At 42.4% G+C, this 26,931-nt stretch overlaps 1 protein-coding gene across 1 annotated transcript; it reads right to left on the reverse strand.

The window, feature by feature from the left end:
• Window positions 1-297: 297 nt before the first annotated feature.
• fbxo38 (F-box protein 38) lies at window positions 298-26,730 on the reverse strand. The gene is given in 22 exon segments (XM_018664506.1): window positions 298-2,257; window positions 2,373-2,486; window positions 3,225-3,328; window positions 4,549-4,694; window positions 4,845-5,011; window positions 5,966-6,068; window positions 6,296-6,396; window positions 7,670-8,377; window positions 9,982-10,137; window positions 10,227-10,409; window positions 10,698-10,935; window positions 20,689-20,831; window positions 21,018-21,188; window positions 21,292-21,422; window positions 21,752-21,845; window positions 22,479-22,754; window positions 22,942-23,107; window positions 23,976-24,080; window positions 24,082-24,140; window positions 24,275-24,408; window positions 24,544-24,768; window positions 26,570-26,730. Coding segments are annotated over 21 exon segments (3,612 nt in total). The 5' UTR covers window positions 24,678-24,768; window positions 26,570-26,730; the 3' UTR covers window positions 298-2,078.
• Between the last annotated feature and the right edge of the window lie 201 nt (window positions 26,731-26,931).

Genomic DNA, 26,931 nt, shown 5'->3' on the forward strand with positions numbered 1-26,931 from the left:
GGTAAGATTGAAATCATTGCCTCCCTCCATGAGGGGGGTTGTGTTTGTTTTCCAAAACCCAGTTGAATGTTCTTAATAATGTTGGAATTAGCTGATCTTGCATTGTTTTGTACCATTGTGAATCAGGTGTTTTGGATATGACATTAACTATTGTGTTGAGCTGCATTTTAGTAAAGAGAGAGAGATCTGTCCTGACAAATTCTGATGTCTATCTTTTAAAGGTTTTCATTCTAATATCAGAATCTAAGGATTAAGTCAGACTCAGAAATGAGGACATCACCACAAAGATGACAACAGTTCTTTCTGATTATTTTATTTTTCAGTATGTGAAATAGTCTTGTTCTTTCCTTATAAACATATAAACACCATGGAAGCGTATCATCATCCATGACATCTGTACAGTTGTCAGTACACAAGCAGGAGGATGGACTCACATCCATGTTCAGTCCATTCAACCTGCACACTCAGTCTGAACATTCACTGTTAGGTTTGAACTAAATTGTTAATCTCTCTCAACCCAAAGCCTTTAAATATCTGATATCAGATGTCTCCACTGCAGGACAGAGCTGTCCAATCACATGACCAGTGGCATCTTTTCAGCCAACCAATCCTCTACTTCCCCCGACATGCCACAGGAAACAGTGATGTAGTAATCATTGAAGAAAGGCTTTAAATGGTGTGATGGTTCAGGTTCATGTTCAGGAGCATTTCCATCTGTCATAATATACACTCTTTAAATCTGTCTGATTTTTCTCCATGGTGGGAAAAAAGGTCTGAATAGAGAAAAAGTCACAGCTCCCTTCTTTTATTCTCAGAGTTCTTTTTTTTTTTTATCTCAGAACTCACATCTCATTTTCCACACACTCCTGGTCCTCACCTCATTTCAACTCAAAGCTAACGACAACAAAAATAAAGCTGCATCATGTGTCAGACCAGGAGACACCTCACCTGTAAATCCAACAGCATCTTATCACTGCTGTGGCTTCCACATTCAAATGTGTCTGAGCAGGGCTGAAGCAGCCAACCAGAAGCCTTCTGAGTCAGTTCTACCTTCAGCATGTCAACATAACAAAGCGTGCAGGACAAGATACATGAATGTGGGCTGTATGATGGAGCTGATCTGATCCATCACTCTGAATGTACAGGAGTTGGTATTACAGTCCATGATCTGTATCCAAAAGGCCACACATGCAAAGACAACTCATACATAGTGAGGACAGCAGCTGGTGGGAGGTTCATCCACAATCTGAACAACTCTCTGTCTCTGTCTCTTTTCTGAGGTAAACATACTGTCAACCACCCAGAGCCACAAACACTCCCACAGGCTGAGTGATAAAAAAGAATCTCCAAAGAAAAACTTAAAAAAAAATTAAAAAGCATAGTTTCTGTGACATCTGTGTCTAAGGCCATTTGTGTATGTGTGTATGTGTGTGTGTGTGTGTGCGTATATGTACAGAGGTAGGCCGCCTGTGGCAGTGGACAGGTGAGAGTACAGACCAACACTCTCTGTGAGTGTTCACGGGGGGGGTTAAACTGTCAGAGGCAGCCTGAACAGCAGAAACAGGATTCATGATGGAAGCCACTGTTTATATTCACTGACACGGACATTCTTCTGAAGTCACCATCTGAGCTCTCACCTCACCTCTACTCTTTCTGTTACTCAGCTTTCATTAGAGAATGGCGGCTCATACATGCTTTAAGACTCTGCTCAGCATCATGTGAGTCGTCATCCAAATGTTCAAATACACAAAGACTGAATCTGTTTTTGTCTCCCCACGAAAACTGATTCAAGCCTTTAGTCTGGTCCTAATGAATGACATCACAACAGAGCATATTCTTTGGAAGAGTTTCTGCAAAGTGCCTTCACCTCTGTTGTCCAATTCAGGTTTAGCAGCACCCCCCACTGGACTTATTCCTTCTCCATGGAGCCAGTCAAGTCTGTGAGTTATCATGTGCATGGCAGTGTGTGTGGACACGGCTCTGACAGACAGACAGACAGACAGACAGGAGCTCAGGCTGTGGCTACAGCGACTGTCAGTGTTGGATCCCTCTGGAGGTGACGGAGTCTCTTGTGCTGTCTAGATGTAGTCGTCATCCACAGGTTCTCCAGGTGTATCACAGTGATGAAGGAAGAGGACCACCACCCTCTGAAACACTCCTCTCTTGCTCTGTCGGCGCTCTGAGATCTCCTCCCCGATGGTCTCCATGCAGATGTCAGCTGACAGCTGGCCTTTACGCCGTGGGGCATAGATGGTAGCTAACACACAACAGAGGAAAACATTTCAGTGGATAATCAGGTAAACAGCATGTACCTGTAGAGAACCAGCAGGTGGAGCAGCTGACACACAGCTGGATGTCCTGAGTGCACTCACTGCTTTCATCATCCTCAAAGTCATAGCGAGCGTAGCTGTTGGGATCAGCTGCTCTCAGAGTCCTCAGCCAGGGGAAGTCTGTAATCATGCTGTAGGGGGCGCCGTCCACTACTCCTGAACGACAACACAACAGGAAGGAGGAGGTGAAAAAGAAGAAGAAAAAAAAAAGAAGCAGCTTTGGTGACACGTGTCCCCAGTCTGCCAGCTGATTGGCAGCTGTAAGTGAAGTGTCCTATGATTCAGCCTGTTTAGTCTGGACTGAGGACCACAGATGCAGGTACTTCACCTTCTCTATCATTTCTCTGTCAGTAATAAAGCTCAGTAGACTCCTTCAGTCATGTGTACTGGAGCATTTCTTTCATTACAACGTCACTAGTTTGGCCAAATAAACTCATTTACCTGTGAAACAACTTGTCTTCATCAACAGGCCATGAAAATATACTTTCAGTCAATGTGATGTGAACATGACAGTGACCCTCCGTTGTGTGTCTGAAACAGTGAGTGTGAGGTTAAAGAGCTGAGTCTTCAGGAGCTGTCTGACTGTGTTCAGACTGGGTGAACATCAGGACTCCACTGATGTCTGTGGGTCAGAGGTTTAAACATGGTCTCGTCTTTCAAGCTCATCATAACACGTAAAGGTTCCATAAGACTGAAGGATGTGTCAAAGATTTTTGTTCATCTGATGTGGACATTAACGCCCCCTTATTAAACCAGCACTTCAAAGTCAGAGTCACTGTTTCAGTTCAAATCAACAGCACTGTACTGCTGCTTAAACAAGGTTATTTGTGGCTATGAACTAGAACAGTGTCTGGTGTGTGTGTGTGAGGGTTAATGTAGGTGTGATTGTATTACCCTCCAGCATATAGATGTCCCTGCCCCAGGGGTATCTGGGATACTTTTTGACATCCTCCTCTGTCCTGGTGGCCTCTGGGAAGAACTCGTACTTGATCAACTCTCTAACAGAGATGTACAGAGATCAGTTTATGGCTCACAGTAACACACCATGTTCAGACCAGGTCTTCTCCACACAAACACTCTCAAGTCCAGTCAGTGTAAAGAGGCAGTTAAGCCTCAGAATGAATGTCAAAACAACAACAGCTCTATGTGCAGACAAAAAGACAACCTGACCTGCTGTTAGGATGAATGTTTGTGTGACTGATGCTCATCACCAATTACATTAACCATAAATAAATAATTGAAAAAATAACTTACAATTTCCCTCTAATTTCAACCCCCTCAACAGAACACAGAACCCAGACAGCACCCAAGCCCTGTGAAAACCTCAGGAAGACTCTGTTTAACTTTGTAACTCACATCATTACGACTCAGTCACTGGTTATGATTTGTGTTTCACAGATAAACTGTGAAAACACATAATTAACCTTCCTTCATTTATGTAAACTTATATAAGAAATCACACATTGTAGGAACATCAAGATGAAACTGACCACTGTGCCTTCACTGATTAAAGCGACAACCACTGGGTTAGAGCACAAACAATTTAATTGGGTACAGTCCATGTGTCCAGTCTAATGCTCTGCCATGCACAGCTCAGTGTTCAGTCTGTGTTTATCACCCTTCTTTCTTCACAGTTACAGATGGTGTTGTACTGGACTGTTTCTGTTCTCCCTATTTACATGCATGAAGTGATCAGAATATTGGAGACACCTCTGAATATAATGCAGTCCAGTACAACACCACTTATGATGAGCGTAGTATCTCTGTCACCATGAGCATTAATCTAACCCTGATAACAACTGTTGTCACCACTGAAACAAATCTACCAACCAATCATTTCTGATAAACTGTCTCTTAGACCAGGACCGAACACATCCCATGTTCAGGATGAAATGGTAAATGGACTGTACTTATATAGCACTTTTCTAGTCTTATCGACCACTCAAAGCGCTTCACACTACAGATCACATTCACCCATTCACACACACATTCATACATACATACAAAGTGCTTTCTGACACATTCACACACCAATGACAAATCAGGGTTCAGAATCTTGTCCAAGGATACTTCTTGCCCAAGGATACTTCGGCATGCGGACTGGAGGAGCCGAGGATCGAACCACCGACCTTCCGATTGGTGGGCAACCGCTCAAGCTCCTGAGCTACATACTACATCCTGAGCAGCAGAGTCTGGACAGGGCAGGCTGTTTACTCACTGGCTGATGTTGGCTATAGTGTCCATCCAGCTGCGAATGCGAACCTTGTTCCGTATGTTTGGAGGGTTGCTGAACTCATGCACTATAGCAATGTGGTAGGGATAGGGCCCCTGGAAGAGCTGACGCTCCAATGCCACTGAGTCAATCTGTGGATGGGAGAGAGACAAGGAAAGATATGAAGGAGAAGAGATGTGAGACAGTAGGCAGAAGTAGAACCATGTTAACATTAAGGAAGTAAGGGAGATGTTCACCTACCTGCACTTCCTGTGCAGGAAGTGTTAGTTTAATTTACCAACCTGGTGCATGGGACGCATGTAGATGATGCGGTTCCTCTCAGGAGGCATTCTCAAGATCTGATCCAGGACCTGTTCCATGTCCAGCTTCTTACATTGAGCATAATCAAACCTGTTGACTATGGGGGCACTCTCCACCCTCAGCTGCTTCAACACTCGACATCTGGTGGCTGCAGAAAGACAGACACAGAGGACACAGAGGAAGAGCAGTGAGTGAAGATCAACAGTTGAGAGTAATGTCTAAAACTCTACAGAAAGTGTTTTTAAACTGGATTCATGTAGAGCGGTGTAACCTTTACTGAAGCTGGGTAATGAACATATGTCCTCCCCATGTTTGACTCATTTATACCATCACTGGTTACTGGACTTGTATATACACGTCTGCTAAACTGAGCAGTCAGTACAGACTGTATTAAAAAAAAGGTTTCCAATGGATATTCAACATGGCTGACAGTGTGTGTGATGTGGTGTCTCCCTTACAAAAGGTTGATTCAGTAACTTACACAGTACAACAATCTGATTCTTTCTTGACAAATCCTGGCAAGGTTCCATTAAAACTGCTGTGAATACTCATGGTCTCCAGAAGATTCCTGTTACTCTCCTGACAGTTCATTAGACCACAGCAGGGAAAATGGTATTATTAAATATTCAAAATCTCAACCCTGGAGGACAAGCTGGATATGTTGACTAAATTTTGTGATGTTTGGAGAGTCTATTACTGAGAAAAGTTTTTTCTGTACCATCAAGAAAACTTTTGCACCCGATTTTTGACTGTAAGGTTCCAAAGAATGTTCTGACACCAATTCCATATGTTTGAGTCAATAAACACAGAAAACTTTACAGAAATGATTTTCCAATATTTTACAAATTATGAAAAATTTTCTTTCCTGATAAATCATGTTCATGATAGAGGGACAAGCCAAAAAGATAATGTCGCCTGCCACGACTGTCTCCAGATTCAGAGGGATAATAAACTGAAGAAACACACAAATCACTGCCTTTGACAACCAACACACCACCTCCTCCTGTAATAGGCAGAATTATTCACACATCTTTAGTCAAAACAATGCAAAAAGAGAAATCAGAAAATCATCAGTATGAGTCCTGACGTATCAGTGTGTTACCATGAATGAACATCATCTTGGGACAGTCTTTGAGGACCAGGTCAGTGATTCCACAGTTGGTCAGAGTGATGCCCACCAGGTTCTTACTCTTTAGAGACAAAATCTGCACCAAAAGCATCACAGTATGTCAATTACACTAGCAAAGGAAACACAGTACACACCTGCAGCACTCTGCCCCCTCCAGGGTTGGAAAAGCTTGACTACATTTTATTTTGAAAATAACAAATTTACCATGTGAAGTATATAGTATATAGTTTCTATACACAGAAATGTATTCACTGGCACCTTTGAATGACAGTAAATTAAAGATCAGACTGAGTGCGTCCCCACCTGTACATGGTCATCCTCAGTGACTGGGTCAGAGGTGCTGGTTGATTTGTCAGCCATTCTTTTCCTCCTCACTGACACACGAGGCCTGGCTCTTGAAAGATCTACATAACATACACAGCAAAAATATCACTGTAAACAATATATAAGTTCACATTTAACAGTGTGCCAACAAACAGGCCACATAGAGTTCAACTATGTGGTCTACAGCTGTAGGCATAAAAGTAACCACCTGACCACAGGTATTTGCCTATGCCAACCAGTCAGGTTGCTGAAAATATGGTCAACCTCCCCTTCTGTTTCTGAGTAATGATGTTGAATAATGACCAGAAGTGTTTTTGCAGAACATTATGACATCACAGTGAAGTTGACCTTCAAAATATAAAATGTCATCATTTTGCCATTTTATCCTTTTCATATTTGTGTTAAATGTTGTCATAATTGATTAATTAATATGAATTCTTGACTTATGGCTAAAAATTTTCACAGTGACCTTAACCTTTGACCACCAAATTCTAAATAGTTAAATCTTGAGTCCAAGTGATTGTATGAACTAAATTAGAAGAAATTCTCTGCAAGCGTTCCTGAGATATTGTGTTCATCAGAATGGAACAGGTGGAGAACCTGGAAACATGTGAGGCCTCTGGTCTCAATACTCCACTGATTTAACACTGAACTTCTCTAACGCTGTGACACTGCTCTGGTATATACACAGTGGTGTTGTTTTAGGGCATGTTTAGGACTGTGTTAACACTGCCATCAACATGCTTCATATTCATTTATAGAAATGAACACTGATTTAAAAACATGACATAGAGCATCTACTTCCAGACCTGCCTGCCTGTATGCTGTGATTTCTGCCTTGTCTGATACTGTAGGGCAGACAAATGACTGCCCTGACTTTACTTTGATAAACATACCATTTTTGAAAAGGAAAACATAACAAACACAACAGTCAAACTCAAACCTTCTGAACAGGTTTTTGTGATTAACAACATGTCTGCTTGTGTAGCTGAGTCTTATCTCTGTAGTATTTTTGTAGATGATATCACAGGAGACGCTGAATATACTGACCGTTGCATTTTTGATCTAGTCCAAATTTCTTTTTCAACTTCGTCCTGTTTGGACACTGATGTACAGATCAGGACAAAAGTGTTTCAACGTGTCAGTTACGCTGCTCATGATGTCAACTGTTCGTGCCTTCAGATAATGTGTGTTACATGACTAAAACTGACTTGTCTCAGGGATATCTTCAGAAGGGAAACATGCAACCGAGTTTGATGAGAGCTCAGGCCTGAACCTCTGATTACTGCTCTCCTCTGAAGTCATGTTAGTGGACACATTACATCTGCTCTGTGTTTGTAACCTCAGCCTCACCTGTCTCAGGTACCAGGGACACAGATGACATACGGGTGCGAGATCGGGTCAGAGGTCGTCTGGGAACAAAATCCTCGTCTCTGCCCTGACCGTGCTGTGAACCTGGCCCAGCAGCAGGTCCAGGTCGTCTTTCTCCCTGTCCAGACAGCAGTACTTGTCTCCTGTGAGCCCCTCTGTGCTCTGAACTATCCATACCAGCAGGACCAGAGCTCAGCCTCATCCTGGCCTCCCTCATGTAACTGTCCCCAGTCTGTGCTCCAGAGTGGCCCTGTGTGCCATCATTAGCCCTGCCAGTTCCTGTAGCTCTGTTGGTGGTTGTAGCTGTACTGTGGGTGGTCCCCGTCACAACCCTTCCACATCCACCTATCTGCCTGGATGTGGCTGGCCCAGGTCCAGTTCTGACTACAGATCCGGTCACCGGCCTCACCCCTGTCCTTGCTGCTACTCCAGAACTCCCAGAGCCCTGTACCGTCCCAGTGTCAGCCCCTGGCCTTGCTGTGCTCTCCCCAGCCTCAGTAGTGATTCCTTTACCGTTAGTCCTCCTGCTGTTCTCAGCAGCAGCCTTCATATCTGCCTTGATCTGTTCACTGGTCACCTGACAGCTCTTCTCACAGCTGCTGTCTGACACCTGAGTCTTTGTCTGATCTACAGACACTGCCACCGAGACTGCCACGTTGTTGCTCCGCCGCAGAGGAGTCTTTCCTTTACCTGGAAACACACACATTTACGTTAAATGACCTGTACTTATATAGCGCTTTTCTAGTTGGATTGACCACTTAAAGTGCTTCACACAGTGTCACACTCACCCATTCAAACACACATTCGTACTTGTTGTAAACACAGTGCTCTGCTCTAACACATTCATACACCGATGCACACACATTGATTTGGGGTTCAGTATCTTGCCCAAGGATACTTCATCATGCGGACTGGTTAAACAGGTGGGGTCACTCTATTCACTTCCTTGTCCAGAAATAACTTGTCATTGTTTGAGTTCTGGCTGCTGATCAGTGCTGAGGACACGACAGTACCACAAAATAAATTTGACTTTGATTTGTTTACACAATCATATTATGGGGACTTGTCTTCCTTATGGGGACAAAAAGCAACTCTCCACTAACGTCAATTAGGGCTGAACAATTTATCGAAATTGAGCCGCATTCTTGATTTGAACTCATGCAATTTTCAAACCGCAAAGACTACAGATATTTTTTTTACAACAGAGAGACAGTGGACGCATTGTTACACTTTTTTTAGCTGCCTCACAGTTCACACACAGAGCAACAAAGCAAGAGGCTGTAAACCAAATCTTTTCTTGAAATGACAAAACAAACTGTGAATTTAGATACTTGATGAAAACGGAGGGCAGAGCAACAGCATGGGTGGAAATGGTAGAATGGACTAGCTCACATTAAGTTAGGTTTGTACATGTATTTTGTATTTTCTACTGGGACAAATCCTGTAGTTTTAATCAGCTGTGTCTGTGCCTGTCAGTCTCCTGTCATTCTCCCTCAGTGTATCAGCATCTGAAAAATCACCACAGGCAGCAGTTTGACTGGACTGAAGCTTGACTTTCAAAATCAAATCACAAATCAAATCGCAATATCTGTCAGAAAAATCACAACTAGATTTTTTCCCCAAAATTGTTCAGCCGTAGCATTAATTATTACATGTTAAGGTGACGGCATATTTCAAGGTTAGGGTAAGGTTAGGTTTAGGTTAAAGTTATAGAGTAAATCTCCAGGAAATGAATGTAAGTCAGTGTATAGTCCCCAGAAGTCATGTAGACATGTATGTGTGTGTGTGTGTGTGTGTGTGTGTGTGTGTGTGTGTGTGTGTGTGTGTGTATGGTGTGGAGGTAACACATCTATTACTCATCTATATGGTGTTACTGATCCCACTCTACACCCACGCTCTCGCTGGTGTAAACCTGGTGTTTGAGTTGTATTGCCACCTGTTTGTCTGACATGCTCTTAATACAGTGTTTACAGTCACTTTACCCTCCTCACATTAACACATGGAACAAACAGAAACATGGTTTTCTATTGTCTGAGCTTTGACTGGAGTAGATCTCACTGTGTAGTCCTCTTCTGTGGTGGTTTAACAGCAGCAGCTGGAGAATCAGTTCCACCAGCTGTTTATCTCAACAATCCACCTTCTAATATTCACATAACATTACTGGACGAACACACATTAATTAACATTTTATTTTGCTGATTTTCTTTTTAAATTCAGTTACACTATGTGTTATATTTGTATAGAAAGATGACTACTGTGGTGACTGCTGGGTTTGTTCTGTGTTGTGCTGACACCTTCTGTACAGGAAGCTGGCTGCTGCAGACAGGAAGCTGGCATCAGCCTTGAAACAAGGCCCTCCTCTTCCTCACTGTCTGAGTCTGAGATGACCAGTGGGGGCTTGGGAACAACAGCACTGGTTGGTCTGCACTGCTGGACTAAACCACTGGGACCTGAAGGTGCAAAGGACATATCAGATCTCTGGCAATAAGTGTGTGGGAGATAAAAAACTCCTGATTCTGAAAAAAGAGCAGCTCCAAACCTGCTTGCTCCTCATCCGGAGGTTGTGGTGTTCCAGCTGGACGACTGGCCCCTGGAGCCACATCAGCTTCTTCCACTGCTCCTTTCAGCTTTATCTGAGGCTCAGCCTCCATGTTCTCCTCTTCCAGGATCACCTCCTCCTCCTCTTCTTCCTCATCTTCCATCCCATTTACCTCAACTGGTCCTGTAAAAACAGACCAAACTTACTTACCCACACTCAGGAGAGAGGTGATGTCTCTGGTCCTGTCTGTTCATCTGTCTGTTAACAGGCTCTCTCAGAAACATAGTAATGTGTTCAGTTTAAACTGCTGTAACTGAGTGCTCATGGGTCTGACTTCATCTACAGCACTAATACTTCCAGGCATGTGTGCTGTTAATCCTCACTCTGGTTCCATTCAATCTAAAGTCCCAGTCACAGGCCATGATAGTAATGAGCTGCTGTGTTCCGACTGAGAATGTAGGTGTGACTTGCCATTATGTTGCTGTTGCTGTTGTTGTTGCTGCTGCTGCTGCTGCTGCTGCTGCTGCTGCTGCTGCTGCTGTCTTTGGTTGTTGTTGACAGGTGGAGGAGCAGGGGGCAGGTTGGCCTCATTGTTGTGGTGGTGGTGGTTGTTGTTGTTGTCATTGTCATTGTTAGAGTTCTGGTTGCTGACCAGTGCTGAGGACACACCAATACCAGTCCCTGCACTCAGGCCCACCCTGGCACAGCCCTAACATACACACACACAATGTAGAATATACATCAGCACATACACTCATTAAGCAGATCATGTACACAAACAAACCAACTAGGTTACCAACTAATTCACATGAAATTTGATTCCTCTTTCTGTTATTAACTATAAACTTCATGTTTGAATCATGGCAGGCTGGTGACTTGGTTATAAGTGATACAGCTGATACTAAGTGAGTTCTACAGCTGCTGATTACTACTCATCAAGCATTGGACATGTGCTTCACATTAAAAGCATCTGAATGTAAAGGCAGTCGTAGGCCTGTGCTGTGAAACTGGACAAAATTTTTAGTTTATCTAAAACTAGAACTAGACATTTTCTGCACTTTGTGTCAGAAAGCTGTTCTGAAACATTGCAAAGACAAAATCATTCTCCTGTCATGTTGAACAGATGTTAGAAGAGAAAAGCTCAGAAAACAAGGACTGACGTAACATCTGTGTCGTGGACACAGAGGACAATGAGTGCAGCAGCTCAGTGCTGTGTGACCAGTCTAAGGAAAACATTTAACTGACACTAATGCATTTTAAAGGTGAAATCTTACAAACTGTCTGAAACAATGTAATTAAAAACTTCACATCTCAAACAGGAATGATGATGTATGAACAGCTAACTTCCTTCTGCAGTCAAAATCAGTTCAGCTTACTCTTACTTCATATGTTTGGAAGCAAGTGTGTTTTGGAAATTAGAAACCTCCAAGAACCAAACACAGTGACTTTCCAGTGAAGCTGGAGACATGTAGTGGTTAAACTTCTGAAACTGAAAGTGTTTGAACATTCAGAGACTCTGAACTTTTCAGATCTTCTGTAAGGTGGAAAGAGTAGATGTGCTCTTAATAATCTGTAAGTAACACTTAGATACTAGTGGGAAAGACCATATCAGACATATTTTTATTACAAGCAGAGTATGTGGAGGGGATCTAGTAAAAAGGTCACATTAGCACCTTTAAGTATCTTTAACACCTCCCTTCAACGCCAACAAACAGCAAAATAAATGTAATAAAAACAAATCCAAGCCAAATAATAAATAACTATGAATATGACACTATAGATGATATGTTCATACACAGTACTTTGGGCTGATAGTTGACCTTTAATCAGCAGCTGGCAGGACCAAGACATCATTCAAAATGCAATACTTTTCATAAACAAAGCAGAATCAGTGCCAGGGATGCCAACAGACTCAACAAACTCATCCACAAAACTGGGACTGTCATTGGACACAAGATGGAGATGTTTAAGTCAGTGAGGGACAAGAGATCACTGAACAAACTGCTCTCCATCATGGACGACTCATCCCAACCACTTCATGAAACAATACAGAGGCAGCGGAGCTCATTCTCCAACAGACTCATTCAGCTCCACTGTCACTAGGAACTACAGGAAATCATTCCTGCCATTCTCCATAGCTCTTTACAACAATTCACCTGCGTGTGTCAGATGAATACTGCCACCTGTATACACATTCTGAAAATACTGGGACTTTCTATTCACTTCATTGACTAACAGTAGCACATGTCGTAATATTGTACATATTTCCTATGCTTCACTGCCAGTTTCTGCACATCCGTTCTTAGACAAAATACTACACTGCAACTTAAATTATTTTCCTGTATATATTCTCCTGTATACAGCTCTGGAAAAAATTAAGAGACAACTTCAAATTTTTCTGAAATCAGTATCTCTACATGTTTAACAGCCATTCCATTCTAGTGTCTGTTGAATTCCAACACAAGCACACCTCATTCTACTTAATGAGCTATTGATTAGGTGAACACCTGAACCAAATCTTGTTTAACAAGGAAAAGTATAAAAACCACTGCTGTGGTCATCACTATCCTCTTGCATTAGGACCAGCTGGATGGCAAAAACAGTGCTAGTAGAACCCCAAAATAATTGGAATAAAAAAAATAACTACTGACCATGCCAAAAGTTTTGTGTGAGGAAAAGAAGGGTTCAATTCTGGCTTTACTGGCAGAGGGATACAGTGAGCGTCAGGTTGCTTCCATCCTTAAAATATCTAAGATGGCGGTTCATAAGAACAAGGTCAAGCAGCAGACTTTGAGGACAACAAAGCTACAGGCTGGCAGAGGGCGAAAACGACTCTCCACTGACCAGGATGACCGTCAACTCATTCGAATGTCACTCAGCGACCGCAGGATGACATCAAGTGACCTACAAAAAGAATGGCAAACGGCAGCTGGGGTGAAGTGCACAGCGAGAACAGTTTGAAACAGGCTCCTAGGGGTAGGGCTCAAGACGTGTAAAGCTAGAAAAAAGCCCTTCATCAATGAGAAGCAAAGAAAAGCCAGGCTGAGGTTTGAAAAAGACCATAAGGATTGGACCATAGAGGACTGGAGTAAGGTCATCTTCTCTGATGAGTCCAATTTTCAGCTTTGCCCAACAGCTGGCCATCTAATGCTTAGACATAGACCTGGAGAGGCCTACAAGCCACAGTGTCTCACACCCACTGTGAAATTTGGTGGAGGATTGGTGATGATCTGGGGGTGCTTCAACAAGGCTGGAATCGTCTTTGCGAGGGACGCGTGAATCAAGCCATGTACAAGGTTATCCTTGAAGAAAACTTGAAGAAGAAGAGTATGCCAAGACACATAAAAGCTGTGATTAAAAAATCAGGGTTATTCCACCAAATATTGATTTCCGAACTCTTCCTAAGTTAAAACATTAGTATTGTGATGTTTTAAAATAAATATGAACTTGTTTTCTTTGCGTTATTTGAGGTCTGAAAACACTGCATCTTTTTTGTTATTTTGACCATTTGTCATTTTCTGCAAATAAATGCTATAATTGACAATATTTTTATTTGGAATTTGGGAGAAATGTTGTCAGTAGTTTAAAGAATGAAACAAAAATGTTTATTTTACTCAAACACATACCTATGAATAGGAAAATCAGAAAAACTGATAATTTTGCAGTGGTCTCTTAATCTTTTCCAGAACTGTATATTTTAAAGACTTTCTTAGTATTTGTAGTTCTTACTTTTTTGTCTTAATGTTTGTTGTTACTGTCTCTTACGTCCTCTGCTGCTGTAACACAAGAATTTCTCTCACGGGATCAAAGTACATCTATCTATCTAAACAATGGTTGAGTTATACACATTGAGTGCAATGCATTATTTTACTTTTGTGCTATTAAATGAATTTTAATAGTACAAAATATTTGGTGATTAAGCAGGTTAAAATACTCCTGGCTCGGTTATAGAGAGCTTCATGATAAAACATCAGTGTGTATGCTTAATAGGTTGAGGGAGCAGGTATAGATGAGATTCTGAAGGTATATTTGAGACTGATACACTGGAGGAAATAAGTATTCAACACAAGCATTTTTGTCATCAAAAACATTTCCAATGCAGGACTTCCGGCGGGCACTTCGACAAGATGGCAGGCTGACCTAACGCTCTCCCCAAATCATAGATTAACTCCCCAGATTCAAGTGCTTTAGTGCGACAATATAGTTGTTATACAAAGGAAGGGGACAAAACCAGCAAAGCTAAAAGTAAAATGAACACAAGATCTGGAAAACATGATAAACTAACCACGGAGTGCGACGACGATGCTAATGCTAGCCCGCCTAGCCCGACCGGACCAGATCCGACCGAAGCTAGCCTGCTAACTAGTATTCATACTGAGATTAAGGCTATGCGCTCCGATGTAAAGACTGAGCTGCACTCATTCCGGTCTACATTGAGAGAGGACGTGAAGAAGGAGCTGACTGAACTCCGAGACGAGATTAACCAGGCCCTGAGAGATATCAGGGGGGACTTGAAAAACACAACATCGCGCGTCGAGGAAGCCGAACAGCGTGTGGCCGAGTTGGAGGAGCGTAACCTCGACCTCGAGGGCTCGCTCCGACAAATGCAGCAAAAACAGGAATCCCTGCAAATGAAAATGACAGATCTGGAGGCTCGGTCACGGCGAAACAATATCCGCATTTATGGAATACCCGAAGGTGAGGAAGGAAATAATATGATGGACTTTATGGCCAAACTATTAAAGTCAGAGCTGACCACCCCTGGCGAGCTTGATTTGAAAATACAGCGCTGCCACAGAGCACTGGCTCCGCAACCACCACGGGAGGCTCCGCCGCGTTCCATAATAATTAACTTTCACGAGTTTAAAACTAAAGAACTGATCCTGACGTCTGCTTGGAAGAAGAAGGAGGTCTTTTACAAAGGCACAAGAGTTTATTTTGATCACGACTTCCCGACGGAGATAGTTAAGAAAAGAAGAGAGTACGCAGGAATAAGGAGAATGCTTAAAGAGAAAGGAGTGCGGTTCCAGACCCCCCCACCTGCCAAGCTCAAGGTATTTTTGGACGGTGGACCCAGGATTTACAATGATGCAAGAGAAGCCGCGGACGACCTGCGGAAAAGGGGATTTACCCTCGACCAAAATGAACCAGGTCCAGCCCCGGAACCTCGCACCACAGCGTGGGAGAGGGTCGGGGTCAAGCATCGTCAACGAGCATCCCACCCGGAGCGAATACGAGAGAAACTACATGCTTTTCGCCACAACCCCCAGGAGACCTGACCCCAACGCCAGGTTCTCAATGTGTCTGATCCCCCTCAGTCCCACCAGGTGAATTGATAATTAGCAAGTGACTCATGATAACTGATACCTTCTCTCTCTCTCTCTCTCCTCTTCACGTTGAATACGACTGACTTTTAGCTTGAATTAAACAGGCCAATTGATAATGGGAGAGTGGACTGGAGGAAAGACTGCCATGGTAGAGCACCATGTCAATTGAAGTAACCTTTGTAACTTCAAAGAGGGGCCCTTTTGTTAAATCAGGCTTCCCCCTCAGTCTTAAAGAACAGACAAGTTCTTTAACTGTGGAAGTCAATTTGTTGTATACTCATTGTGTTTTGTATTCCTATTTCAGTAGCTGTTCCTACCCAAGTTCAAGGGTAAGGTGTTACAGGTTGCAACAGGCTATTACTGACACAAAGAAACAAAGCAAATGGACTATCAGGAATATAATTTAATAACACTTAATGTGAATGGGTTACACAACCCAGTGAAAAGGAGCAAAGTTATTGCTAAAATTAAAAGGGAAAATATTCAAGTGGCTTTCCTGCAAGAGACACATCTTTCTGACTCAGAACATGAAAAATTAAAAAAGATGGGGTACTCTAATACATTCTACTCTTCTCACAAATCTGGACGTAAGAGGGGAGTGGCAATTTTACTCTCAAATAAACTACAATTCCAACTAACTACCCAAATTAAAGATAAGGAGGGTCGCTATATCTTAGTCAAAGGCAAGATTGATCTCAAAGAAGTCACCTTGTTAAATGTATATATGCCACCAGGGCATGACAGATCATTTATTAAAAAAATATTTGCCTTACTAGCCCAAGAAACATCAGGAACTTTAATCTGTGGGGGTGACTTCAATATTCAATTGCAACCTAAACTTGATTCAACAAATTTGCACAAGAGGAGAAACCGAAACCCAGTATTCATGCAGAAAATGCTAAGGGAATTTGGTATGATAGATGTATGGAGGGATTTCCACCCCACAGAAAAACAATTTACTTACTACTCCCCTAGCCACGCAGAATATTCCAGATTGGACTATTTTTTTATCTCAGGTGCTGATAGACATAGAATAAGTGAATGTAAGATAGGAGCTAGAGATGTGTCAGACCATTCGGGAGTGTACCTCTCTCTACACCTAAATAACAAAAGGAAGAATACTCTATGGAGACTCAATACTAGCCTGTTGAATGATAGAGCTTGTAAGGATTATACAAAAGAGCAGTTAAAAGAATATTTGCTAAATAATGATAATGGAACAGTATCACCAAACGTCCTGTGGGATGCCTGGAAGGCAGTACTTAGGGGTAAACTCATAGCCTTTGCAGCCCATAGGAAAAAGGAGAAACATAAACACTTAACAGAGCTGCAGTCTAAACTGAAGGACCTTGAAATCCAACATTCAACCCACAGAGATCCACAAACATGGGCCCAACTAATACGTACTAAACAAGAAATAAATCAGATTTACGTAGAAGAAAATGAGAAGAAAATGAGGTTTACTAAACAAAAATATTATGAAACCGGCCCAAAGGCTATGAAGCTTCTGTCTTGGAGACTGCGTAAGCAACAAGCAGAAAGAACTGTTTACAAAATAAGAAACCCAAAAAACAACAAAATCTGCCATAAGCTAGAAGAAATTCAACAAGCCTTTGAAGCCTACTATAAGGACTTATATACCCAACCTGACAGAGCTGATGATTCAGTAGTTGAAGGGTTCCTGGAGTCTCTGGATCTTCCCTCAATAGGAGAACATCAGAATAACGAACTGACAGCTGAGATAACAACTGCTGAACTGGATAGCGCTATCTCTCGATTAAAGACCAACAAAACACCAGGGTCAGATGGATTTGTTAGTGAATGGTACAAAACATTCAAACTTGAGATGATGCCTCTTCTTCTTAGATGTTTCAATCACACCCTTAAGGAAGGCCAGATGCCCCACTCTTGGAGCGAGGCAGTAATATCAATAATTCTCAAGGAGGGTAAAGACAAGGAAGAATGTAGTTCATATAGGCCAGTATCCATTTTGAATACGGACTATAAGCTATTTGCCTCAATTATGGCCAAAAGGATAGAACATATTGTCTCTGAAATGATAGACCCAGACCAAACAGGATTTGTCAGAGAAAGACAGACTCAGGACAATATTAGACGAACACTCCATGTGGTAGACTATGTAATCAAGGAGAATATTAGTGCAACACTCATTAGTTTGGATGCAGAGAAAGCGTTTGACTCGGTTGGATGGGGCTTTCTTTATCAAACACTGCAACGTTTTGGCTTTAATGAAAAATCTGTTTATTGTATTAGATCACTTTACTCAAACCCCACTGCCAGAATAAGAATCAATGGCCACCTAACCCACTCCATCAAGCTAGAGAGAGGTTGTCGCCAAGGATGCCCACTAAGCCCCGCCCTCTTTGCGCTCTTTATAGAGCCCTTAGCTCAGGCAATAAGGGAGGATCCAGAGATTAAAGGGATTTCAATTGGAGACAATGAATATAAGATAAGTCTGTTCGCAGATGACATATTGCTCACTTTAACTGACGTTCGGAGAAGTGTACCTAAACTGATGTCTCTTTTGAGACTGTTTGGCTCATACTCTGGGTATAAATTGAATACACATAAGACCCAGATACTCACATATAATTTCACACCGAACACTGATTTGAAAAGCAGATTTGATTTTAAATGGGACACCCCTGCTATTAAATATCTGGGAGTCTGGATTCCAAAAGACCTTTCCAAAATATATAAGATAAATTACGATCCAGTTATTAAGACTATAAAAACAGATCTAGATAGATGGACTGTACTACCCCTAGACATGTCTAATAGAATTGAAACGATAAAAATGAATGTCCTTCCCCGACTACTGTATTTATTTCAGTCACTTCCTGTAGAGACCCCCCTTAAAGACCTTACGGAATGGAATAGAATGATATCAAGATTCGTCTGGGACAGTAAGAGGCCCCGAATTAAATATAAGACCTTGCAGTTACCCAAAGATGAGGGGGGACTCTCTCTACCATGCATGGAAGACTATTATATTGCTGCCCAGCTAAGACCTCTAGCTTGCTGGTGTAACCCAAACTACTCAGCTAAATGGAAGGATTTGGAGTTGAAACAATCTGAAACACCAGCACAGTCTTTATTAGGTAATTACCAACACCACGATCTTTACCTGGACAACTTAAATCGCTGGACCAGGGCTACCCTTAAGGTGTGGTTTAACACTTGTAAAAAACTCCATCTAGAGAAACATGCAAAAATATTGAAATGGGTGTCATATGACACAGAGTTTATTCCATCACTTCTAGATAAGCGATTCAGGCAGTGGGCACGCAATGGTATAACTGCCTACTGCACTATAGCCAACAAGGACAGCCTACAGTCTTTTACTCATATCTCTAAATCATACAGACTGGGAAGAGAGGATATGTTCAGGTATTTCCAGGTCAGAGACTACTTCAACAAGGAAATCAAACAAACAGATAATAAGGATACCAGTCTGATCAGTATATTTACCGATGCATATAAAGCTAAAGACAGTAAACATCTAATATCACAAATTTATAAACAACTACAAAGCTCCAAGAGCCATTCTACTCTCCAGGTTAAACAAAAATGGGGGGCGGAGTCTGGCCTGGAGATATCTGATGATGACTGGAAAGCTGTTTGGGCAGGCCAAGCTAGAACCACTAACTCCAGAACCTGGCGAGAATTCTGCTGGAAGAACATAATAAGATTTTTTGTCACTCCTAAATTGAAATCAAAACAGCAGGATTTCCAGGGTGAAGATAAATGCTGGAGACAATGTGGACAGACAATGGCCGACCACTTTCATATATTCTGGGCTTGTCCCCTTATCCAACCATACTGGCAAGAACTTGCCGGAGAAATTCAATCAATCCTTGGTTTAAAAGTTGATTTTTCATTTATTACCTTGTACCTGGGTAAATGCCCAGTTGGACTTATGGCTCAGGACAACTATCTTTACAAAGTGCTCTTGGCTGCAAGCAAGAAGGCCATTACACGGAAATGGCTGCAGACAAATTCACCATCAAAGAATGACTGGATCACCATTGTCAACGAAATACAATGCATGGAAAAACTGACTTTCAATCTAAGACTGCGAGCGGACCAGTTTACTAAGTACTGGGAGAAGTGGACTTCTTATTCTTTAACGTGTGACCCTTTGTCTGTGTGAGTGATAACCCCATTTTGCTCTAATGTAAGACCTATGTCAACCTAGTCAACCTGTCTGTTTTATATGATTAAGTTTTTTCTGTTTTATGTTACCTTGTTAGCCCTTTATTGTTAAAAAAAAGACCTGAAAACGTAATAAAAAGAAAGTTTCAAAAACATTTCCAATGCAGCTTACTAACATAAAACTAGACCAGATATTGGTATTAACTCAATAAAACTACACAGAAAGAAATCATAACATTCCAATCCATAAAAGCAAAAAAGTATTGAACACACTAACTGAATGTAAAGGCAGTTGTAGGCCATGGCAGTGGAGTGCAATGCCTATTGTGACAACTAAACCTGCTGCTTCCAGGTCTTTCTGGAGTTCTTTTCCAGTGCTCCTTAGCTCTTGTGCTACTCTTCTGACTAAATTTGTGACTGCCCATTTGGAAATATTACAATGAGCTCCTGTACGTGGTCAGTTGATGGTGGAGTGATGTTCCTTCTACTTGCGGATAATGGCCCAAATGGTGCTTATTGGAATATTTTTAGTTTAGAAATCTGTCTGTAACCAGTGCCATTGCCATGCTGCTCAACGATCTTGTTGCGAAGGTCTGGAAAAGCTCTTTGTACCCATCATGAGATGTTGTGAAAGCTGGTAACAAATACTGTAATGTTTTTTACTTGCATTAAGTCGGTGGGTGACCCTTCTAGTACTAACCTTCCAGCATGCACTAACCTAACTGATTCTAATTAGCACAGGTAGAAGTAATCAGTGAAATCAGCTGTTTTTGTGCTTTTTTATTCTGTGTTCAAAACTTTTTTCCTTTGTCATTCCACTTTATTGCACATAAGTTTTTTATGGATTGTAATGACTTCTTTAACTGTGTAGTTTTACTGAGTTATGACTCTGAGTGTGTGACACTATGAGTGTGGTGTGTGTGTGTGTGTGTGTGTGTGTGTATATAAACCTACTGTACCTTGGGTGGTTCTCTAAACATCTGGTCCAGACAGATAAACTCCAAACTGGGCAGTGACTCTATGAACTGGGAGAAGGACTCCAGTTTGATAGCATGACAGCGAACAAGAGTGAGATCAACCAGACGGCTCCACCTGGACTGATCTAAGGACAGAGACAGAGCAGTACAGCACCAGAGAGAGAGATGAGAGACAGCAGCAAAATGGCTGCTCTGCTTGTATGCAGTGGCCTCTGCTTTATACAGACAGATTGAGCTCACGTGAATTTTCAGGCCATGTGTGACTCAGGTTAGACAAATCGTGGTGAGTGAGTCAGGTGTGTGTGTGTTACCTGTGATCCAGTGGTGAGGGTTGTGCAAGTGAGGACAGTTGTAGATGAGCAGGTATTTAATATTAGTGAACACCTCGTTCACCACCTTTATGCCAATATCAGTGATGATGCCTGGGTTCTCAATGACATCAGCCAGACCATACTTCACCAGCTCTGAGTGACTCATCTTGCCTGTATTTAAAAACACACAGAACACCTTCACACACCTGTAAACTAAACTTAGAAAACTCAAAACATTACAACTTCTGGTGCAGACTTGATATTTTTAACTTACACTGCAGCAGGAACTCGTCCACGTATCCCAGATGAAGTGTCTCAAACTGAGGAAACTCTAGTTCAGCCATTTTGAGAGCTGAGAAGACTCCATCTTTAGTGAGTGAAGGCTGGATACGCAGCTCGTGAAGCCTGTTAAACACACAGAAACCATGGAATTAAATTCTCCTATTACAAAATCATCATCATCGTGTGTGTGTAAATGACAACATGACTGTAAATGAAAACACAGAGACCCTCATACTGAGCTGATATGAAACAAGTGCATATACATTAGGTAAATTACATTAATAAAATATTTATTTATTTTTAATTTTAAAAAGTTTTCATTTCACTTTGTCACAGTCTGAACACCGTCTCCAATATTTACCCACAGGATATTAACTATAACCATTTACATTTTGCTTTACTAAGCACTAAGAGTTTGTCTCTGTTAGTGGAGGAACTAACTGTCTGAGCACCTGCGAGCAGCAGTGATGATGAGGTAGCCCAGATCCACCTCCAGAGCGTTCTTACAGGCTCCAAACACAATGGTGTGGAGGTTCCGAAACCCTCCTGGAAATACAGAGAACAAACACAACTTGTTAATAGTTCATCAAAGCTGCCAGCTGTGGGTGCATTTACCAGCATTTCAGTTATCTAAAATCCCAGTTTGGCAGTGGGACCATGCAAATCATCTGATATGACCAAGTACAAACAGCAGAGGATTCTGAATAACTTAACTAACGCTGATGTCTTTAGTAGGACCTGCACCTTTTAAACAGTACCGAACAATGATAAAAACAAATGTAAGCAATGAGCAGCATATCCACTTTCAGCAGTAATCTGATTAAAGTCAAACCTTATGAACAGCACAGGAAGCCTATGAACATGTAGCAAACAATTCAATTCAATTCAATTTTATTTATATAGCGCCGAATCACAACAAAAGTCATCTCAAGGCACTTTTCATATAGAGCAGGTCTAGACCATACTCTTTAAATATGGTATTTAAAGAGAGAGACCCAACAGTTCCCACCATGAGCAGCACTAAGAGACAGTGACAAGGAAAAATAAAAATAACCTGTGATAAAAAATGATATCAGTTAACACAAAAACCAGTGAACAGTGAATGAATATTACTGACTAGTTTAGTTTAGACTGAATCACTTAATCAAATACTTTTTACTCTAGTAACACTGTCCTCACCTGATCTCCAGCTGTCCTCCACCACATGCTGGATCAGCCCTCCCAGGAAGGGGACTCTCACCAACTCCAGCTGCTCCAGGTTCCGGGCTGAAGCCAAACCAGTGACCAGGGGAACATATTTGAGGGAGTTGGTTGGCCCTGCACAGTTCCTCATGACAAAGGTTCTCAGGCTCACACACAGGAAGTCCTTAAATGGCTGTGGTTTGGTGAGACGGACCCACTTCAGGTAAAGGTGGCGCAGCATGGACACACAGGGGATCTCTGGGACATTCACCCCTACAACAAACAGGCTCTATGTGAGATACGTCAGTACATCAGCTGAGGTACTGTTAAAACTAGAGGAACAGCAAGAACACTCCTCGGGCCTGAAGCTGATCCAGTATGTCTCATGACTTGTTGTATTTCAGTTGTAATGTGGAGGCAGTAACAGTGTGTCAGTGTGTTGTGATGTCCTACAACTCACCCACTAAATGTAGAGTCTGGATCTTTGCCGTTATGGGGATGGTGAGTTTGTTCTCAGCAGGAATGGGAAAAGCTCCGTTGCGGTTGCGGAACTTTCCCAGTATGTGAACCTGAGGCATGTAGTTCCATATGGCTTCCACCAGCTCCAGATGGGATGTTTCCACACCCTGACATGAGGTCAAACAAGGTTATTGGACAAAAAAATCTTACGGCCCATTTACAAGCTTTTTTCATTCAACCCACCAGTTTGGAAAGCTGACTAAAGCCCAACACGCAGCTGAGAGCTTTGGAAAAATGTGGATGAAACTTTGAAAAAGTAGTTTGACCAAAACTCAGCGTCCAAAGATTATAACAATACAATATACTGGATCATCCTGTGCAGAATCTGTTTCATCTGGAGGTTAAAATGGGGGTCCAGATCCAGGATTTACATGTGTCCCGCCACTAAAGACATTCTTAACTACTCCCTGCGTCACACTAAAGACTGAGGGCCTTTTAATAATAGGTATGATCACTTTGCACGATGCCTGAGAACAACTGAGAACTCTGCTTTCACATTAGTATTGTTGTTCTGTACCCAAATGCACTAGTATAGCTACACACTCCGACACAGTAGATGGCAGTATGCACCTAGTTGGTTTGTGATCCACCAATAAACACAAAGAAGAAGAAGAAGAAGAAGAATACACTTCACTAAACATTCTAACAGCAGTCTGCTTTTGTGTTTTGGTTCAGTTGTTTTAACACCTAATGTTAACTGTAAGACAAGTGGACCTGGGTGGACAAGGTTCATTGACCTGTGCTCAGGTACAGTACACTGTGTTCACACTGATCAAACCAGCTTTGGGGTCAAGTATACTCGGATCCAGGCCCAGTTTCCTGGTGTGAAAGACCCCGCACCAAGAAAACTGTCACAAGCCTGCTGTGTGCCACAGAATGTACGTAGAGTATTCAGGAAAGACCAACAACCAAAGAGGAGGAACAAGTCAGGAGATCCAGTCAATACTGTTACTGGTTAGAAAAAAAATGACTGACCAGCAGATTAGGACAGGCTTGTAGCGCCTCCAGGACTCCAGGAATACTGAAAGCCTCATATCCTCTGACTCGTCTCCTCTCCAGGAATCGAGGGTGGAGGCCATAGCAGCTGCTCCAAATCTGGCATCTTCTTCAAGAGGAGAAGAAAGCTGCTGTCTGTGAAGCCTAAATCAGAAAACACAATGAACACCATCAAACTCTCTCAGTGTGTGTAAAAGCATCATCATCTGAACCAGCTGAAGGTTTGCAAGTTTGCTTAAACAGGTTTCTATTTAAAGCGTTGTACTGGGGGCTCTTACCTGAGGGCATGTACTCCCACCAGCGACCAGCACACAGATCCACTACTTTGACCACTCGCAGGTACAAAGTCACAGCTTCTCGAAGCTTCCTGGACAGACTCTCCATACACATGATGTCCTTCATGGGAAGGTACCTGCAAAACAAAACAACATTCAGACTTTCAAAACCTTTTGGAACTTATGCTGAGGTCTATATATATATATATATACATACACACTGTGAGATGATAGACATTTGTTGTCTGTCAGAGGTTTTGTAGTTAGTGTACCTGAATATATGACAGAGGACTTCATGGGACAGCTCGTTGATGTAGTCTTTGGGCTCACTGGGACTCAGGACCAGTTCCCCTCCACTGCTGCCCCCTACAGGCTGGAGTTTAGACGCCTTCCTCCTTGGACCCATCACTTCTACGTCACTGCTCAGGCTTTTACACAGACACACCTCCTCCCTCCTGCAGCCTGGAGGCTCTATTCCCCAAGCATGGACCTCAGTTCTAGACACGAGAAGACAAGTTAATAGGAGGATAGGAGGAGGTTAGAGACAGGGGGAGCTTCTCATTTGCCTTATTTCACATGTCCTTGCTCCTCAGGTGACCTGGGAACTAATCTTGCCTGCCATCATGATGGATATCGCCTCTTTATTTCTGTTCTGACGAGTGAGGCTGCTGAGAGAAGGCATGAGGAAGGATAAACACAGCCATCCCTCACTGAAGCCTTATCACACACATGCACGCGCGCACACACTCTTTTATTGTATCTGTACCTGTAGTGACTGGAGACTGCAGCTCATCAACACAACATGCAAAACATTACACCAGGACAAATGACACAATCAACTCACATGTTACATCAGAGCACTCTGAACTATTTCAGATTTCACCTGTTAACTGTAGGTTCAATCAACAATGCAACCTCAAAACAACTCATTCAGCAGTTCATATATCACATATATCAACATATTCAGGAAAGAATGTTAGCTCTTCCTGGTTATTCATCTCCCTTTCTACAGGACTGTGACAGCATTATCCAGGTTTTTGATCACTATCTGCCAGTATGTAGCATCACTGCAGCAATCTCATCAGATGAATATGAGCCCACTTGATGTCTGGGTGCCTGGACATTTCTGCACCCTCCGATCCCCAGTAATGGAAGGTTATAGCAGCAAGCAATGACCAAACTATCCTCTACATAAGCTGTTTTAGATAAATGCCACAGTTTTATTCATGAAGATCAGTCATGAGGAGCACCACTCTGAGAAGATAACCCTGATAATGTCATGACGTTTAGCTCAACTTGGGCTTAAGTCTAAAATACATGACAGAAAACCTGAAGTGGAGGTGTGGGATTTGAATGATATAAGTGTGAACCAGGCAGGGAGGCTTGAAGGAAAGATGCTATTCAGTTGCACAAGATAGGATCCAGTGTGATGGACCATGACCTGCTAGGGACTAAAAGTCCGGACATCTCAGTCTCTGCTACAGAGATTTTGACAACTCCTTTTTTATTCTCTCTGTTGTGAGTCCATGTTTAGTTTCATCTCCCAGTTCCATCAGGAGGTATCTGATCAGTTCCACATTCATTCTACAGCAGGACAACAAGTCCAAACACACAGACAGAGTCATAAAGAACTATCTTCAGAGACAAGAGTCACAAGGAGTCCAGCAGCAGAGGGTCTGGTCTCCATAGAGTCCTGATCTCAGCATCATGGAGTGTAAATCGGATTTGGCTGTCAAAATAAAGGGTTGGCACTGGTTATGTCTGAGGGGTCAAGTCTCAGCACTTTTCTCCACACAGCGTGTCCTGGTTTATTAGTACAGGGTGTGTGGTTTGGTCCTCTCACCAGGTGATTCCTTAACGCCATGGTACTCTGAGAAAGTTTGGAGCCTTTACCTGGAGCCTGTCAGGTGCACACATGCTTGGTTTTACAGTGAGGAGGTGAAGTGTTAAAAGAAAGCAGCTCACTAACGGCAGGTCAGCGGAAACTCTGCATCTACGAGACAAACGGCGTTTTTTCTGTTTTTTAGCCAAATGACAGACGGCTCTACACCTGGTCACACACCGCTGACAGGTAAACCTTCATTTACACCAGGACAACTAACATTAAACTGAAGAAACACACCTGTCACACTCGTTTCGCGTCTTCATGCTCTGAACGTCAGCCTGCTTTTTGTCAAAGCTAGCTTAGTTAGCATAGCCTCAGCTAACACTGTGCACAAAGACAACCCCGCATATGTAAACATTGGGACTGAAAGTGCGGGGCCTGTAGCACGGCCTTTAGCACTGCTGCTAACATACCGGTATCTGTCTACCACAGCCGATCAGGTGTTCCTCCGCATCCATCCTCTGTGAACAGCAGCATTACTGCTAATCACTGAGCTGCGTTCATTACTTCTTCCTCAACCTTCTTCCTTCGTCTTCTTCTTCTTCTTCTTCTTTCCCTTCTTTTTTCCTCTTCCTCCTCTTATTTAATGGCAGCAGGCAAACAACGATATACTGCATTACCGCCACCACCCGGTGCGGAGTGTGCACTGGGACAATAATTCCTTACATAATACATTAAAAATTGAATCCAGTCAATATAATTAAGAAGTCATCATTGTTTCTCTATCAAGTTGGTTCCTCCGAGATACTGAAACAGACAGATAACACACAGGAGA

Source organism: Lates calcarifer, unplaced genomic scaffold, assembly GCF_001640805.2.
Source record: "Lates calcarifer isolate ASB-BC8 unplaced genomic scaffold, TLL_Latcal_v3 _unitig_5673_quiver_385, whole genome shotgun sequence".
Classification (NCBI taxonomy): domain Eukaryota; kingdom Metazoa; phylum Chordata; class Actinopteri; family Centropomidae; genus Lates; species Lates calcarifer.